The 15762-nt window shown below is 53.9% G+C and overlaps 1 protein-coding gene and 1 long non-coding RNA gene across 2 annotated transcripts in view; one reads left to right on the forward strand and one right to left on the reverse strand.

The window, feature by feature from the left end:
• The window catches only part of LOC144770214 (uncharacterized), a 76459-nt gene extending 73991 nt beyond the window's left edge, over positions 1–2468 (reverse strand). Inside the window, exon 1 of the long non-coding RNA XR_013598829.1 lies at positions 2299–2468. This is a non-coding gene — a long non-coding RNA (uncharacterized LOC144770214). The remainder of the gene's footprint in view (positions 1–2298) is intronic.
• ITGB4 (integrin subunit beta 4) overlaps positions 1267–15762 on the forward strand; it is a 293817-nt gene continuing 279321 nt past the window's right edge. Inside the window, exon 1 of the mRNA XM_078654540.1 lies at positions 1267–1944. Coding sequence (XP_078510666.1) covers positions 1904–1944 — 41 coding nt within the window. The 5' untranslated portion in view covers positions 1267–1903. The remainder of the gene's footprint in view (positions 1945–15762) is intronic.

Raw genomic sequence — 15762 nt, forward strand, 5'->3', positions numbered from 1 at the left:
TACGAAATACTAGCTTCAACAAGCATAGACATAACCAGTAGATCAAGCTTTACAATAGGCCACACACCATGATAAAGGAAATCCAAACTAATTAATATGGCATGAATCTGCTGACAGACATTACATTGAAACAGTTGCAGCACCACGATCCATTCGACAAGTCTCACGTTGCGTGCAGTGGGCAGCCCTTTTCAATTGTGATCGGCTTTCAATTGCTTATTGCCGTATTTCAGTGTTAATGCTGTATTACTGTCAAAACGTGCTGCATCACACCGCACAAATGTGCCTTTGCATCTCGCATTATTTAGTCAGCCTTGCCACATAATTTGATCCTGGCCTGTCGCATAATTCCAGTGAACCTATTCTTAGGCCATCATCCATGTCATTTGCCAGTGTGTGTATTTGTCTTTCCAATAAACTTATGGCTGTGAGGTCTGTGCATAGTGCTCGCTGTGAACTCATTCGCTTTCAGGCGCTTGGTAGGGGTATTGAGGATGTGCATTAGGAGCTGGTGAAAGGTGCTGACCAAGACCATTTTAATCTGAATTTCTTCGCAAAAGTGTTGAACACCTCACACTGGCACCCCACCTGCCCCCTTGCCCCTCAGCGGAGACTTTCGACGACGTCTGGGGTACTGGCCTGCACTGAAGGCTGCAGCGGCCCAGACACAATGGCTTTCTAAATCTGTCGTGAAGGGGAGGAAGTGTGCGGGAAACGGACCCCGAGGGAGAATTGTAAAAGCAACACAGAAGCAAGTGAATGTCAGTGCCAAAATACCGCCTGCGCCAAGGAGCCCACACTGTCTGGAGACCAACCACAATACCATGGTCTTTGTACCCCACCCGGTGGCGTTGAGTGCTCGGCATTGTCCGGTTTAGAAGCAGGAGGCTCTTGGGAAGGCTGTTCCCTCTACCCTAAGGTTCATCCTTGCCACTCCCTCAGAGGTCCCTCCCTGGCACAATACGCCTCAGACCCTCTCTGTCACTCGCAGCAGAGGGGTCCCTCCCTGCGTTCACTCTCCGGGTAGCTCCCTGCACTGCCCGCGGGGTTTCCTGATTGTCACTCCAAGGCCAAGTTCCATTCCTGTCACTTCAAGCCGAGGTCACTCCCTGGCACTCGCGGCCGCGGTCCCTCCCTGCGCGCACCCTTGGTAACTCCTGCCACTCCCCCCACCCCAGGACCCTCCTTGGTACGCTCAGACTGTGTTCTGCCCCTCCAGTGCAGTCCGAAGGCGGGTGTGAGAGGTGAGGCAACCCTGCCTTTTTCAGCTCACAACACTTTGCATTGTGGTACTTGCAGTTTCCTACCGCACTCCCGCTCGGGCGTGCCGTGTCCTGCCCATGCCTGCCTCGGTTCCTGGAGCGCAGGAGCCCGGCTCCCTGCCCACTGCTGCACGGTGAGGGTGTGGTGAGGAGGTGGGGCGTGGGAGTGAGCGCCGCTGTGGAGGCAGAGCCTGCGAGGCCCTTCCTGCCTGTGCAGGTATGCGGGGCTCCCAGACATCTCTCTCCCGAGAAGTGTTTACCAGCCGTGACTCACGGACCACTCACCTGAGCGCGCCTTAAAGACGCCGTGCCCTCCGCGGGGCGCAGTCTGCCACCTGGACACCGACCGGCGGACGCCCAGACCCACACCGTTCCAGCCAGGCACCCTCGCGGAGTGACTGGCGCCACCCAGTGCCGTGCCACCCGGACACCCATCACCAGCAGTCTCGCAGCGCACTCTGCCCACCTGTCGACGCCCACCCCGTGGAACGGAGGGGAAGAGAGGTCTATATTGGACAAGGAAGCTGTACCCACTGGGGAGAGTGTGCCAGGCGTCGGACCCCCGGGCAGGATACCAATCGAGCGGCGGGCACTGTGCCCTTCTTTGTTCGTTGCCACACACGGGTGTTGGGCTTTTTTGGATGTTTTCGGCTGAGTCTGCTTTTACTGGGGCATCGAAGAGGTAGGTGACCTTAAGATAACATTGTTCCGCATGTAGCATAACAAAGCAGCACAATATACAATACAATACAACACAATACGGCATATAACAATACAGCACATAACATAACACACCAAAGTACCTCGCATAACGCAGCATAAGTTATATAATAACAGCACATCGAAACATATAGCAAAACACATCACATCATATATAACATAACACAACACGCAACAACATATAAGTGCACAATGCAGCACAACCTATATAACAGAGCAACGCATAATATAACATAGAACAACGCACAGCATAACAAAACATAAGCGCGTGGCACCCCCTGACCGCCGGGGTCATGGATTCTTCTCATGTCTTTACCTCCTCTAGCTCGTGCATACCCTTCCAGGTCTCCTGCTTTACCCTCGTAGCGCCCACCTGCCACGCTCGTAGCGCCCACCTGCTACCCCCGTGTGCTCACACGCGGGCTCGCGGCGTGAAGCGCTGGTGCGTGTTGTTTGTCGCAGGATGGGCTTCCCAGGTTTTTTGCTGCTGAGTTACTGATTTATAGACGGTTATGAATTCGTTTTGGCTGAACGCGGTAGAAGCAAGTTAATATTGAGCTTGTGCGTAAAACAAAAACCTGTAAAGTTTGCTGTGGTGCCCCGGGACAGCCAGGCCGCCATGTTTACAGGGAGCGGCTGTTGTCAGGCGCCCCCCTCCGCGGGCACAATAGAAGAACAAATCTGGAAAAAAAGTACAGCGGCGCACCCCCTGCGGCGGGAAGTCTGGCACTCGAGTTCACATGCCTTCGGATCTGTGCGGCGCACTCTGCAAACGCAGTGGCCCGCGGGCACCAGAAAACACTGGAGCCTGGAAAGAAAGCGGCCAAGTTCTTTTGAGGCAGCTCCAGTGCGCTGTGAACTGTTCCGCCCGTCGAGCCACAAACACCTGAACAAAGGCGGCATAGTTTAGTACACGTCCTCTTTATCGGAAATTCGAGAACTCGGTGAACTCCTCACGGCAGGGCAGGCACCTCGCTGGGCTAACGCACCTGCTGCAGCCCGTGCGGCACTGGCTCGGAATTTAGGAATCTTCCTTAAAACGTAGTGTTAATGAGTCAAGGCACACACTGTGGGATTTCCCGTAAGGGGCAGACAAACTGAGTTCAGGTGGAATGGAAGACATGCGTTTCAGCGGTTTTCTGTATTGTTCTGGTGTCAGAGGCGAGTGGGAGGGGGTCCTGTGACAGAGTTCAGTGGCTTTATGTTCCCTGCAGAGACCCGCAAGTTCCCCGCAGATAGTAGGTTCGGATGTCGGTGCTGCTATAGGCAACTCAGCTTTATTCCTTCTATATGGATACTTTAAGTGCAATCGAGGTGGGAGAAAGTGCACGAGAAGGTGACATTTCCGGCGGAGGCGGGGCCTGTCCAGGTGCAGACTTGAGTCGACAGCATGGTGGGTGAGGAGAAGGGCACCTGGCCTGCTGGGGGTTACATTTTGTGAAAGTGTGTGTCGGCACACTTTATCAGTTGTGCACAGGAGGCGCCAGGCAGGTCACAGGTGAGGGGCTGAGAGGGAAAAGGACCGGAAGTAGCAACAACAGCGTGCAAGGAAGTATCCGTAACTGTTTGGAAAGTTACAAGAACACTGTACGGTGAGAGAACAGGGACAGACTGCTAAGGTGCAGGAACATTCTCCAGGAATAATAGTGGCCAAGAAGATTTATTTATAGTTGGAGTTTTGTCGGCCACCGCGCACACACACAGGCGCGCGCACACACACAGGCGCGCGCACACACACCCCTCAACCCCTCTCCACAGGTTCAGCATAGGTACCCGCAGTGCAGAGTCCGAGTACTGACAGCAGCAGTGCAAACGTGTGTTACGCGCAAAGGACGTGACAGTAGAAGTGAAAGCATCGCTTACATTCAGATCACGGAGAAAGCAGCAGTGCAAGCCTCTCTTACACACACAGAACAGTCAGCAGCAGTGCAAGCCTCCCTTACACGCACAGAACAGGGCCAGCAGCAGTGCAAGCCTCCCTTACACGCACAGAACAGGGCCAGCAGCAGTGCAAGCGGCCCTTACACGCACAGAACAGGGTCAGCAGCAGTGCAAGCGTCTCTTACACGCACAGAACAGGGCCAGCAGCAGTGCAAGCGTCCCTTACATGCACAGAACAGAGTCAGCAATAATGCAAGCGTCCCTTACATGCACAGAACAGGGTTAGCAGCAGTGCAAGTGTCCCTTACACGCACAGAACGGGGCCAGCCGCAGTGCAAGCGTCCCTTACAGGCACAGAACAGGGTCAGCCACAGTGCAAGCGTCCCTTACAGGCACAGAACAGGGACAGCAGCAGTGCACGTGTCCCTTACACACACAGAACAGGGTCAGCCGCAGTGCAAGCGTCCCTTACAGGCACAGAACAGGGACAGCAGCAGTGCAAGCGTCCCTTACACACGTAAACAGGGCCAGCAGCAGTGCACGCATCCCTTACACACACAGAACAGGGTCAGCCGCAGGGCAAGTGTCCCTTATATACACAGAACAGGGATAGCAACAATGCAAGCCTCCCATACAAACACAGAACAGGGACAGCAGTAGTGCAAGCGTCCCTTACACGCACAGAACAGGGTCAGCAGCAGAGCAAGCGTCCCTTATATACACAGAACAGGGTCAACAGCAGTGAAAGCATCCTTACATGCACAGAACAGGGTTAGCAACAGTGCAAGCGTCCCTTACACGCACAGAACAGGGTCAGCAGCAGTGCAAGCGTCCTTACAGGCACAGAACAGGGACAGCAGCAGAGCAAGCGTCCTTACATGCACAGAACAGGGTCAGCCGCAGTGCAAGCGTCCCTTACAGGCACAGAACAGGGACAGCAGCAGTGCAAGCGTCCCTTACACACGTACAACAGGGCCAGCAGCAGTGCACGCATCCCTTACACACACAGAACAGGGTCAGCCGCAGGGCAAGTGTCCCTTACACACACAGAACAGGGATAGCAACAATGCAAGCCTCCCATACAAACACAGAACAGGGACAGCAGTAGTGCAAGCGTCCCTTACACGCACAGAACAGGGTTAGCAACAGTGCAAGCGTCCCTTACACTCACAGAACAGGGTCAGCAGCAGTGAAAGCGTCCCTTACACTCACAGAACAGGGTCAGTAACAGTGCAAGCGTCCTTACAGGCACAGAACAGGGACAGCAGCAGAGCAAGCGTCCTTACATGCACAGAACAGGGTCAGCCGCAGTGCAAGCGTCCCTTACAGGCACAGAACAGGGACAGCAGCAGTGCAAGCGTCCCTTACACACGTACAACAGGGCCAGCAGCAGTGCACGCATCCCTTACACACACAGAACAGGGTCAGCCGCAGGGCAAGTGTCCCTTACACACACAGAACAGGGATAGCAACAATGCAAGCCTCCCATACAAACACAGAACAGGGACAGCAGTAGTGCAAGCGTCCCTTACACGCACAGAACAGGGTCAGCAGCAGAGCAAGCGTCCCTTATATACACAGAACAGGGTCAACAGCAGTGAAAGCATCCTTACATGCACAGAACAGGGTTAGCAACAGTGCAAGCGTCCCTTACACTCACAGAACAGGGTCAGCAGCAGTGAAAGCGTCCCTTACACTCACAGAACAGGGTCAGCAGCAGTGAAAGCGTCCTTACATGCACAGAACAGGGTCAGCAACAGTGCAAGCGTCCCTTACACGCACAGAACATTAGACCCTTCCAAAGTAACTAGTTACAGACCTATAGCATGCATTCCCTATCCATCCAAGATCATTGAGAAAATTATGAATACTCAATTATCTGAATATATAGATTCCAACAATTGTTTAGACGCCTCCCAATTTGCTTTCAGGAGGAGACACGGGACGGAGACAGCATTAATAAAAGCCTCAGATGAGATACGAATGATCCTTGACAAAGGAGGCGCCGCGGTGCTCATACTACACGACCTGTCTGCGGCTTTCGACACGGTCGATTATTCCATTCTGATCGACCGTGTCGGAAAAGGCGGAATATCATCTAATGCTCTCTCACTCCTGGCTACCTTCCTGACAGACCGAGAGCAATCAGTCTCTATGGGCACATTCACTACTGACTCCTTCTCATTACCTTGTGGAGTCCCCCAGGGATCCTCGCTAAGCCCAACACTTTTTAACATTTATGTGACGGACTTAGCGGGGATCATTAAAGCTCACCGTCTAGCAGTTACATCGTACGCAGACGATACACAGCTTGTCCTGGCTATTAATAACAAAGGAATGGAGGTTGCTAATAACTTCCAAAAAGGAATGGTTGCCATATGCAACTGGATGAATTCAAACTGTCAACTGTCTGAAACTTAACTCGGATAAAACCGAGGTGATGGTGTTTGGGAAACTCACCCCTGCATGGTCTTCTATATGGTGGCCGCAAGATCTTAGCCCCCCGCCCATTCCTGTCACCAAGGTCAGAATTCTTGGTGTTATCTCTCATTTATTCAACAAGCCAATTCTATAGTTTCTGCTTCTTTTTTCACACTTAAAATGATTAAAAAAATCCAACCTTACCTTCCCCTAAATACCAAAAATACCTTGATCTCAACCTTACTAATGTCCTGAGTCGACTACTGCAATGCACTCATGCTTAATGCCCAAGAACAAGTAGTCAACAAATTACAGCTGGTCCAAAACGCGGCTCCACGACTCGTCACAGGTATACCAAAATTCAAGCCCATCTCCAATGCCATCCGTAAACTTCATTGGTTGCCAATAAGACAACGCATTACTTTCAAAAGCATCCATCAAAAAGCACATTCCTTTCTTAAGGATGCTCTTTGTCCCTATCGACCATTACGCAATCCTAGATCTGCTGATGCAAATCTTTTGAAAGTAATCAAAACTAAAAAAGCAACTTGGGGAGATAGATCTTTTGCAGTAGCTGCTGCTAAACTATGGAACACCATGCCAGGACATCTAAAAAATGCTCCAACTTTACTATCATTCAGGAAGCAGTTGAAGACGTGGTTGTTCAATTACTAGATCCCTTCATTCCCGGGCCCAACCTTTCAATTTTGTCTGTCAAAGCGCTAAGACACCCATGGGTAAACGTGCGCTCAATAAATTGCATAAAATAAAAATAAAATGACATGCACAGAACAGGTTCAGCAACAGTGCAAGCGTCCCTTTCACGCACAGAACAGGGCCAGCAGCAGTGCAAGCGTCCCTTATACACACAGAACAGGGCCAGCAGCAGTGCAAGTGTCCCTTACACTCACAAAACAGGGTCAGCAACAGTGCAAGCGTCCTTACATGCACAGAACAGGGACAGCAACAGTGCAAGCGTCCTTACATGCACAGAACAGGGTCAGCAGTAGTGCAAGCATCCCTTACACGCACAGAATAGGGACAGCAGCAGAGCAAGCGTCCCTTATACACACAAAACAGGGTCAGCAACAGTGCAAGGGTCCTTACATGCACAGAACAGGGTCAGCAGCAGTGCAAGCGTCCTTACATGCACAGAACATGGTCAGCAGCAGTGCAAGCATCCCTTACACGCACAGAACAGGGCCAGCAGCAGTGCAAGCGTCCCTTACATGCACAGAACAGGGCCAGCAGCAGTGCAAGCGTCCCTTACACGCACAGAACAGGGCCAGCAGCAGTGCAAGCGTCCCTTACACACACAGAACAAGGTCAGCAGCAGTGCAAGCATCCTTACATGCACAGAACAGGGTCAGCAGCAGTGCAAGCGTCCTTACATGCACAGAACAGGGTCAGCAGCAGTGCAAGCGTCCCTTACACGCACAGAACAGGGCCAGCAGCAGTGCAAGCGTCCCTTACACGCACAGAACAGGGCCAGCAGCAATGCAAGCGTCCCTTACACGCACAGAACAGGGCCAGCAGCAGTGCAAGCGTCCCTTACACGCACAGAACAGGGTCAGCAGCAGTACAAGCGTCCCTTACATGCACAGAACAGGGCCAGTAGCAGTGCAAGCGTCCCTTACACGCACAGAACAGGGTCAGCAGCAGTGCAAGCGTCCTTACATGCACAGAACAGGGTCAGCAACAGTGCAAGCGGCCCTTACACGCACAGAACAGGGTCAGCAGCAGTACAAGTGTCCCTTACATACACAGAACAGGGTCATCCGCAGTGCAAGCCTCCTTACACGCACAGAACAGGGTCAGCAACAGTGCAAGCATCCCTAACACGTACAGAACAGGGTCAGCAACAGTACAATCGTCCCTTACTCGCACAGAACAGGGTCAGCAACAGTGCAATCGGCCTTACACGTACAGAACAGGGTCAGCAACAGTGCAAGCGTCCCTTACATGCACAGAACAGGGTCAGCAGCAGTGCAAGCGTCCCTTAGAAGCACAGAACAGGGACAGCAGCAGTGCAGGCATCCCTTACACACACACAACAGGGACAGCAGCAGTGCAAGCATCCATTACACGCACAGAATAGGGACAGCAGCAGTGCAAGCGTCCCTTACACGCACAGAATAGGGACAGCAGCAGTGCAAGCGTCCCTTACACACACAGAACAGGGATAGCAACTGTGCAAGCCTCCCATACACACACAGAACAGGGACAGCAACAGTGCAAGTGTCCCTTACGTGCACAGAACAGGGACAGCAGTAGTGCAAGCATCCCTTACACGCACAGAATAGGGACAGCAGCAGAGCAAGCGTCCCTTATACACACAGAACAGGGCCAGCAGCAGTGCAAGCGTCCCTTACACGCACAAAACAGGGTCAGCAACAGTGCAAGCGTCCTTACATGCACAGAACAGGGTCAGCAGCAGTGCAAGCGTCCTTACATGCACAGAACAGGGACAGCAGCAGAGCAAGCGTCCCTTATACACACAGAACAGGGCCAGCAGCAGTGCAAGCGTCCCTTACACGCACAAAACAGCGTCAGCAACAGTGCAAGGGTCCTTACATGCACAGAAAAGGGTCAGCAGCAGTGTAAGCGTCCTTACATGCACAGAACATGGTCAGCAGCAGTGCAAGCATCCCTTACACGCACAGAACAGGGCCAGCAGCAGTGCAAGCGTCCCTTACACGCACGGAACAGGGCCAGCAGCAGTGCAAGCATCCCTTACACACACAGAACAAGGTCAGCAGCAGTGCAAGCATCCTTACATGCACAGAACAGGGTGAGCAGCAGTGCAAGCGTCCTTACATGCACAGAACAGGGTCAGCAGCAGTGCAAGCGTCCCTTACACGCACAGAACAGGGCCAGCAGCAGTGCAAGTGTCCCTTACACGCACAGAACAGGGCCAGCAGCAATGCAAGCATCCCTTACACGCACAGAACAGGGCCAGCAGCAGTGCAAGCGTCCCTTACACGCACGGAACAGGGCCAGCAGCAGTGCAAGTGTCCCTTACACGCACAGAACAGGGCCAGCAGCAATGCAAGCATCCCTTACACGCACAGAACAGGGCCAGCAGCAGTGCAAGCGTCCCTTACACGCACGGAACAGGGCCAGCAGCAGTGCAAGCGTCCCTTACACGCACAGAACAGGGCCAGCAGCAGTGCAAGCGTCCCTTACACACACAGAACAAGGTCAGCAGCAGTGCAAGCATCCTTACATACACAGAACAGGGTCAGCAGCAGTGCAAGCGTCCTTACATGCACAGAACAGGGTCAGCAGCAGTGCAAGCGTCCCTTACACGCACAAAACAGGGCCAGCAGCAGCGCAAGCGTCCCTTACACGCACAGAACAGGGCCAGCAGCAATGCAAGCGTCCCTTACATGCACAGAACAGGGCCAGCAGCAGTGCAAGCGTCCCTTACACGCACAGAACAGGGTCAGCAGCAGTGCAAGCGTCCCTTACACGCACAGAACAGGGCCAGCAGCAATGCAAGCGTCCCTTACACGATCAGAACAGGGTCAGCAACAGTGCAAGCATCCCTTACACGCACAAAACAGGGTCAGCAACAGTGCAAGGGTCCTTACATGCACAGAACAGGGTCAGCAGCAGTGCAAGCATCCTTACATGCACAGAACATGGTCAGCAGCAGTGCAAGCATCCCTTACACGCACAGAACAGGGCCAGCAGCAGTGCAAGCGTCCCTTACACGCACGGAACAGGGCCAGCAGCAGTGCAAGCGTCCCTTACACGCACAGAACAGGGCCAGCAGCAGTGCAAGCGTCCCTTACACACACAGAACAAGGTCAGCAGCAGTGCAAGCATCCTTACATGCACAGAACAGGGTCAGCAGCAGTGCAAGCGTCCTTACATGCACAGAACAGGGTCAGCAGCAGTGCAAGCGTCCCTTACACGCACAGAACAGGGCCAGCAGCAGTGCAAGCGTCCCTTACATGCACAGAACAGGGCCAGCAGCAATGCAAGCATCCCTTACACGCACAGAACAGGGCCAGCAGCAGTGCAAGCGTCCCTTACACGCACAGAACAGGGTCAGCAGCAGTACAAGCGTCCCTTACACGCACAGAACAGGGCCAGCAGCAGTGCAAGCGTCCCTTACACGCACAGAACAGGGTCAGCAGCAGTGCAAGCGTCCTTACATGCACAGAACAGGGTCAGCAGCAGTGCAAGCGTCCTTACATGCACAGAACAGGGTCAGCAGCAGTGCAAGCGTCCCTTACACACACAGAACAGGGTTAGCAACAGTGCAAGCGTCCCTTACACGGACAGAACAGGGACAGCAGCAGAGCAAGCGTCCCTTATACACACAGAACAGGGCCAGTAGCAGTGCAAGCGTCCCTTACACGCACAGAACAGGGCCAGCAGCAGTGCAAGCGTCCCTTACACACACAGAACAAGGTCAGCAGCAGTGCAAGCATCCTTACTTGCACAGAACAGGGTCAGCAGCAGTGCAAGCGTCCTTACATGCACAGAACAGGGTCAGCAACAGTGCAAGGGTCCTTACATGCACAGAACAGGGTCAGCAGCAGTGTAAGCGTCCTTACATGCACAGAACATGGTCAGCAGCAGTGCAAGCATCCCTTACACGCACAGAACAGGGCCAGCAGCAGTGCAAGCGTCCCTTACACGCACGGAACAGGGCCAGCAGCAGTGCAAGCGTCCCTTACACGCACAGAACAGGGCCAGCAGCAGTGCAAGCGTCCCTTACACACACAGAACAAGGTCAGCAGCAGTGCAAGCATCCTTACATACACAGAACAGGGTCAGCAGCAGTGCAAGCGTCCTTACATGCACAGAACAGGGTCAGCAGCAGTGCAAGCGTCCCTTACACGCACAGAACAGGGCCAGCAGCAATGCAAGCGTCCCTTACACGATCAGAACAGGGTCAGCAACAGTGCAAGCATCCCTTACACGCACAGAACAGGGACAGCAGCAGAGCAAGCGTCCCTTATACACACAGAACAGGGCCAGCAGCAGTGCAAGCGTCCCTTACACGCACAAAACAGGGTCAGCAACAGTGCAAGGGTCCTTACATGCACAGAACAGGGTCAGCAGCAGTGCAAGCATGCAGCAGTGCAAGCGTCCCTTACACGCACAGAACAGGGCCAGCAGCAGTGCAAGCGTCCCTTACACACACAGAACAAGGTCAGCAGCAGTGCAAGCATCCTTACATGCACAGAACAGGGTCAGCAGCAGTGCAAGCGTCCTTACATGCACAGAACAGGGTCAGCAGCAGTTCAAGCGTCCCTTACACGCACAGAACAGGGCCAGCAGCAGTGCAAGCGTCCCTTACACGCACAGAACAGGGCCAGCAGCAATGCAAGCATCCCGTACACGCACAGAACAGGGCCAGCAGCAGTGCAAGCGTCCCTTACACGCACAGAACAGGGTCAGCAGCAGTACAAGCGTCCCTTACACGCACAGAACAGGGCCAGCAGCAGTGCAAGCGTCCCTTACACGCACAGAACAGGGTCAGCAGCAGTGCAAGCGTCCTTACATGCACAGAACAGGGTCAGCAACAGTGCAAGCGGCCCTTACACGCACAGAACAGGGTCAGCAGCAGTACAAGTGTCCCTTACATACACAGAACAGGGTCATCCGCAGTGCAAGCCTCCTTACACGCACAGAACAGGGTCAGCAACAGTGCAAGCATCCCTAACACGTACAGAACAGGGTCAGCAACAGTACAATCGTCCCTTACTCGCACAGAACAGGGTCAGCAGCAGTGTAAGCGTCCTTACATGCACAGAACATGGTCAGCAGCAGTGCAAGCATCCCTTACACGCACAGAACAGGGCCAGCAGCAGTGCAAGTGTCCCTTACACGCACAGAACAGGGCCAGCAGCAGTGCAAGCGTCCCTTACACTCACAGAACAGGGCCAGCAGCAGTGCAAGCATCCCTTACACACACAGAACAAGGTCAGCAGCAGTGCAAGCATCCTTACATACACAGAACAGGGTCAGCAGCAGTGCAAGCGTCCTTACATGCACAGAACAGGGTCAGCAGCAGTGCAAGCGTCCCTTACACGCACAAAACAGGGCCAGCAGCAGTGCAAGCGTCCCTTACACGCACAGAACAGGGCCAGCAGCAATGCAAGCGTCCCTTACACGCACAGAACAGGGCCAGCAGCAGTGCAAGCGTCCCTTACACGCACAAAACAGGGTCAGCAGCAGTGCAAGCGTCCCTTACACGCACAGAACAGGGCCAGCAGCAATGCAAGCGTCCCTTACACGATCAGAACAGGGTCAGCAACAGTGCAAGCATCCCTTACACGCACAGAACAGGGACAGTAGCAGAGCAAGCGTCCCTTATACACACAGAACAGGGCCAGCAGCAGTGCAAGCGTCCCTTACACGCACAAAACAGGGTCAGCAACAGTGCAAGGGTCCTTACATGCACAGAACAGGGTCAGCAGCAGTGCAAGCGTCCTTACATGCACAGAACATGGTCAGCAGCAGTGCAAGCGTCCTTACATGCACAGAACATGGTCAGCAGCAGTGCAAGCATCCCTTACACGCACAGAACAGGGCCAGCAGCAGTGCAAGCGTCCCTTACACGCACAGAACAGGGCCAGCAGCAGTGCAAGCGTCCCTTACACACAGAGAACAAGGTCAGCAGCAGTGCAAGCATCCTTACATGCACAGAACAGGGTCAGCAGCAGTGCAAGCGTCCTTACATGCACAGAACAGGGTCAGCAGCAGTGCAAGCGTCCCTTACACGCACAGAACAGGGCCAGCAGCAGTGCAAGCGTCCCTTACACGCACAGAACAGGGCCAGCAGCAATGCAAGCATCCCTTACACGCACAGAACAGGGCCAGCAGCAGTGCAAGCGTCCCTTACACGCACAGAACAGGGTCAGCAGCAGTACAAGCGTCCCTTACACGCACAGAACAGGGCCAGTAGCAGTGCAAGCGTCCCTTACACGCACAGAACAGGGTCAGCAGCAGTGCAAGCGTCCTTACATGCACAGAACAGGGTCAGCAACAGTGCAAGCGGCCCTTACACGCACAGAACAGGGTCAGCAGCAGTACAAGTGTCCCTTACATACACAGAACAGGGTCATCCGCAGTGCAAGCCTCCTTACACGCACAGAACAGGGTCAGCAACAGTGCAAGCATTCCTAACACGTACAGAACAGGGTCAGCAACAGTACAATCGTCCCTTACTCGCACAGAACAGGGTCAGCAACAGTGCAATCGGCCTTACACGTACAGAACAGGGTCAGCAACAGTGCAAGCGTCCCTTACATGCACAGAACAGGGTCAGCAGCAGTGCAAGCGTCCCTTAGAAGCACAGAACAGGGACAGCAGCAGTGCAGGCATCCCTTACACACACACAACAGGGACAGCAGCAGTGCAAGCATCCATTACACGCACAGAATAGGGACAGCAGCAGTGCAAGCGTCCCTTACACGCACAGAATAGGGACAGCAGCAGTGCAAGCGTCCCTTACACACACAGAACAGGGATAGCAACTGTGCAAGCCTCCCATACACACACAGAACAGGGACAGCAACAGTGCAAGTGTCCCTTACATGCACAGAACAGGGTGAGCAGCAGTGCAAGCGTCCTTACATGCACAGAACAGGGTCAGCAGCAGTGCAAGCGTCCCTTACACGCACAGAACAGGGCCAGCAGCAGTGCAAGTGTCCCTTACACGCACAGAACAGGGCCAGCAGCAATGCAAGCATCCCTTACACGCACAGAACAGGGCCAGCAGCAGTGCAAGCGTCCCTTACACGCACAGAACAGGGTCAACAGCAGTGCAAGTGTCCCTTACACGCACAGAACAGGGCCAGCAGCAGTGCAAGCGTCCCTTACACGCACAGAACAGGGTCAACAGCAGTGCAAGTGTCCCTTACACGCACAGAACAGGGCCAGCAGCAGTGCAAGCGTCCCTTACACGCACAGAACAGGGTCAGCAGCAGTGCAAGCGTCCTTACATGCACAGAAAAGGATCAGCAACAGTGCAAGCATCCCTTACATGCACAGAACAGGGTCAGCAACAGTGCAAGCGGCCCTTACACGCACAGAACAGGGTCAGCAGCAGTACAAGTGTCCCTTACATACACAGAACAGGGTCATCCGCAGTGCAAGCATCCTTACACGCACAGAACAGGGTCAGCAACAGTGAAAGCATCCCTAACACGTACAGAACAGGGTCAGCAACAGTACAATCGTCCCTTACTCGCACACAACAGGGTCAGTAACAGTGCAATCGGCCTTACACGTACAGAACAGGGTCAGCAACAGTGCAAGCGTCCCTTACATGCACAGAACAGGGTCAGCAGCAGTGCAAGCGTCCCTTAGAAGCACAGAACAGGGACAGCAGCAGTGCAGGCATCCCTTACACACACACTACAGGGACAGCAGCAGTGCAAGCATCCCTTACACGCACAGAATAGGGACAGCAGCAGTGCAAGCGTCCCTTACACGCACAGAATAGGGACAGCAGCAGTGCAAGCGTCCCTTACACGCACACAACAGGGATAGCAGCAGAGCAAGCGTCCCTTACACACACAGAACAGGGACAGCAACAGTGCAAGTGTCCCTTACACGCACAGAACAGGGTCAGCAGCAGTGCAAGCGTCCCTTACACGCACAGAATAGGGACAGCAGCAGTGCAAGCGTCCCTTACACACACAGAACAGGGATAGCAACAGTGCAAGCCTCCCATACACACACAGAACAGGGACAGCAACAGAGCAAGTGTCCCTTACACGCACAGAACAGGGACAGGAGTAGTGCAAGCGTCCCTTACACGCACAGAACAGGGTCAGCAGTAGAGCAAGCGTCCCTTATATACACAGAACAGGGTCAACAGCAGTGAAAGCATCCTTACATGCACAGAACAGGGTCAGCAACAGTGCAAGCGTCCCTTACACTCACAGAACAGGGTCAGCAGCAGTGAAAGCGTCCTTACATGCACAGAACAGGGTCAGCAACAGTACAAGCGTCCCTTACACTCACAGAACAGGGTCAGCAACAGTGCAAGCGTCCCTTCCACGCACACAACAAGGTCAGCAACAGTGCAAGGGTCCTTACATGCACAGAACAGGGTCAGCAGCAGTGTAAGCGTCCTTACATGCACAGAACATGGTCAGCAGCAGTGCAAGCATCCCTTACACGCACAGAACAGGGCCAGCAGCAGTGCAAGCGTCCCTTAAACGCACGGAACAGGGCCAGCAGCAGTGCAAGCGTCCCTTACACACACAGAACTAGGTCAGCAGCAGTGCAAGCATCCTTACATGCACAGAACAGGGTGAGCAGCAGTGCAAGCGTCCTTACATGCACAGAACAGGGTCAGCAGCAGTGCAAGCGTCCCTTACACGCACAGAACAGGGCCAGCAGCAGTGCAAGTGTCCCTTACACGCACAGAACAGGGCCAGCAGCAATGCAAGCATCCCTTACACGCACAGAACAGGGCCAGCAGCAGTGCAAGCGTCCCTTACAC

The sequence above is a fragment of the Lissotriton helveticus genome, chromosome 7 (assembly GCF_964261635.1).
Source record: "Lissotriton helveticus chromosome 7, aLisHel1.1, whole genome shotgun sequence".
NCBI lineage: Eukaryota > Metazoa > Chordata > Amphibia > Caudata > Salamandridae > Lissotriton > Lissotriton helveticus.